The sequence below is a fragment of the Poecilia latipinna genome, unplaced genomic scaffold (assembly GCF_001443285.1).
Source record: "Poecilia latipinna isolate Pla-1442-1.1 unplaced genomic scaffold, P_latipinna-1.0 Scaffold3302, whole genome shotgun sequence".
Lineage (NCBI taxonomy): Eukaryota > Metazoa > Chordata > Actinopteri > Cyprinodontiformes > Poeciliidae > Poecilia > Poecilia latipinna.
Window position 1 is genome coordinate 30352 of NW_015115918.1, and position 2020 is coordinate 32371.

General features: G+C 34.2%; 1 protein-coding gene across 1 annotated transcript in view; it reads left to right on the forward strand.

Annotated features, from left to right (window-relative positions):
* Nucleotides 1-2020, forward strand: part of nup133 (nucleoporin 133) — a 21072-nt gene that overhangs the window by 5886 nt on the left and 13166 nt on the right. Inside the window, exons 4-5 of the mRNA XM_015023411.1 lie at nucleotides 768-1001; nucleotides 1129-1299. Of these exons, the coding sequence (XP_014878897.1) occupies nucleotides 768-1001; nucleotides 1129-1299 (405 nt within the window). The remainder of the gene's footprint in view (nucleotides 1-767; nucleotides 1002-1128; nucleotides 1300-2020) is intronic.

The window sequence follows — 2020 nt, forward strand, 5'->3', positions numbered from 1 at the left end:
CGGAGCTCTAAATCGAAAAAACTTTTTTTCTTAAAAAAACAAATTTTTTTTTTTTTTTTTGTGGTAATTTTGAGACTTTTTTTACTGGTAAAATTGGATCTTTATTCTGCTAATATTTTGATTATAATCTTGTAGCTTGGCTCTAATACTCCACTGTAGTGGTTGGAATAAAGTCCATTTTTTAAAAATATTTTCTTTTTTAGAAAAAAGCTAGGAATTTTCTTTATATATATATATATATATATATATATATATATATATATATATATATATATATATATATATAAAATTGGATCTTGTATTGAAAATATTTTTTTTGTAATTTTGTATTCAGAAACAAAAGCTAGCAAAAAAAAAAAAGATAAAAATCAGATCTTGGATGAAAGAATGAGCTTTTATTTTGAAGCCATTTCATACAGCCCTACAAATCTGCATAAAATATGATCTGTTGAAAATGAATACTTTATAAATATACTGTTCAAAAAAATAAAGGGAACATTTCACTTTAATTTTGTGTGTGGCTCCAAATCCAGGCCTCCATTGGTTAATAAATTTGATTTCCATTGATGATTTTTGTGTGATTTTGTTGTCAGCACATTCAACTTTGTACAGAACAAAGTATTCAATGAGAATATTTCATTCATTCAGATCTAGGATGTGTTATTTGAGTGTTCCCTTTATTTTTTTGAGCAGTGTAGTTTCTGATGTAGAATAAATGAAGTCTTTTTTTTAGTTTGAATGCAAATGAAACGTGTGTTTTGCTGCAGCTGTCTGTTTGCAAAGAGCTGCAGCTGCCCAGCAGTGAGTTCACCTACACGGCCGACCTGGTAGCTCTGACGTCGGCCGCTCCTCTCAGGACGGCCAGCGTTCAGTCCATCTCCGTCCTCACCGTGGCTGCAGAAGGAACGGCTCGCTTCTGGCCGAGTCTGGCACACGAGGGGACCTACACAGAGTCGGACGTGAACCTGGGAGATCTCTGCAACTTCGTTGTTGCACTCAGAGTTAGTAAAAATCTCAAAGAGTTTGACATTTTTGTATTTATCTTGACAGAGATCTTGTTTTTAACCCTTGTGATGGTTTCTATCCTCCTGCTGCTGTTTTAATTTTTTCCTCTTTTCTCTCTCTAAGGGTGGAAGCTTCGTTTTATCATCTGTGAAGAATCAGCTGCTGAGAGCGAGTGCGGACTCTTCAGGGAAGCTGCAGTACCGAGCCCTGCAGCAGGGTCAGGGGGTTCTGTCCGGGATCGGGCGCCGTGTGTCCAGTCTGTTCGGCATCCTGTCCCCTCCAGCTACCGACGAGGTGAGTTATATTCTTCTAACAGTTGGCAATTCCACCTCTATGGAGAACAACAAGATATTTTACACCCCAAAGAAAAAAGCATTAGATGAGCTGGATTCTTTATGTTTTAGACATTTTTGATGTTTTGATGTTCCAGTTTATTCTAAACTTTTTATTATAGTGTTATTTATTTTCTTTTTTATTTAAATAATGTGTACAAACCTCAACATATAAAAGAAAGGTAGCAAGATAAATTAGTAGGATGAATGACGACGTAGGCCTGTCGCAATAAGTAACAAATCAATTAAATTAAAACAAACTCAATCATTTCTATTTGCATGATTTATTGTTTTTCTCTTTCTACCACAACCTGGATGATAAAAATCTTCAATCTGGTGTTTTGGTCTCAACTAGACATTTTATTGAAGAATTCATTTTATTTTTTGTTTCTGTTGTTTTATTTATTTTTGATATTTAAAATGTCTTCTAGTTCCTGTATTAAATGTTTGTTGGTCCTTGAGGAAATCTTATTATGCCATTAACATTATATCACTTGAAAATGATCTCATAACTACAATATTATCGTTTATCACAATAACGTCTGGGAAAATTTATTGTCCAGCAAAATTTGTTATAGTGACAGACACACACACACACACACACACACACACACAAACACACACACACACACACACACACACACACACAAACACAATGATATAAAAAAAAAGTATCTAACTAG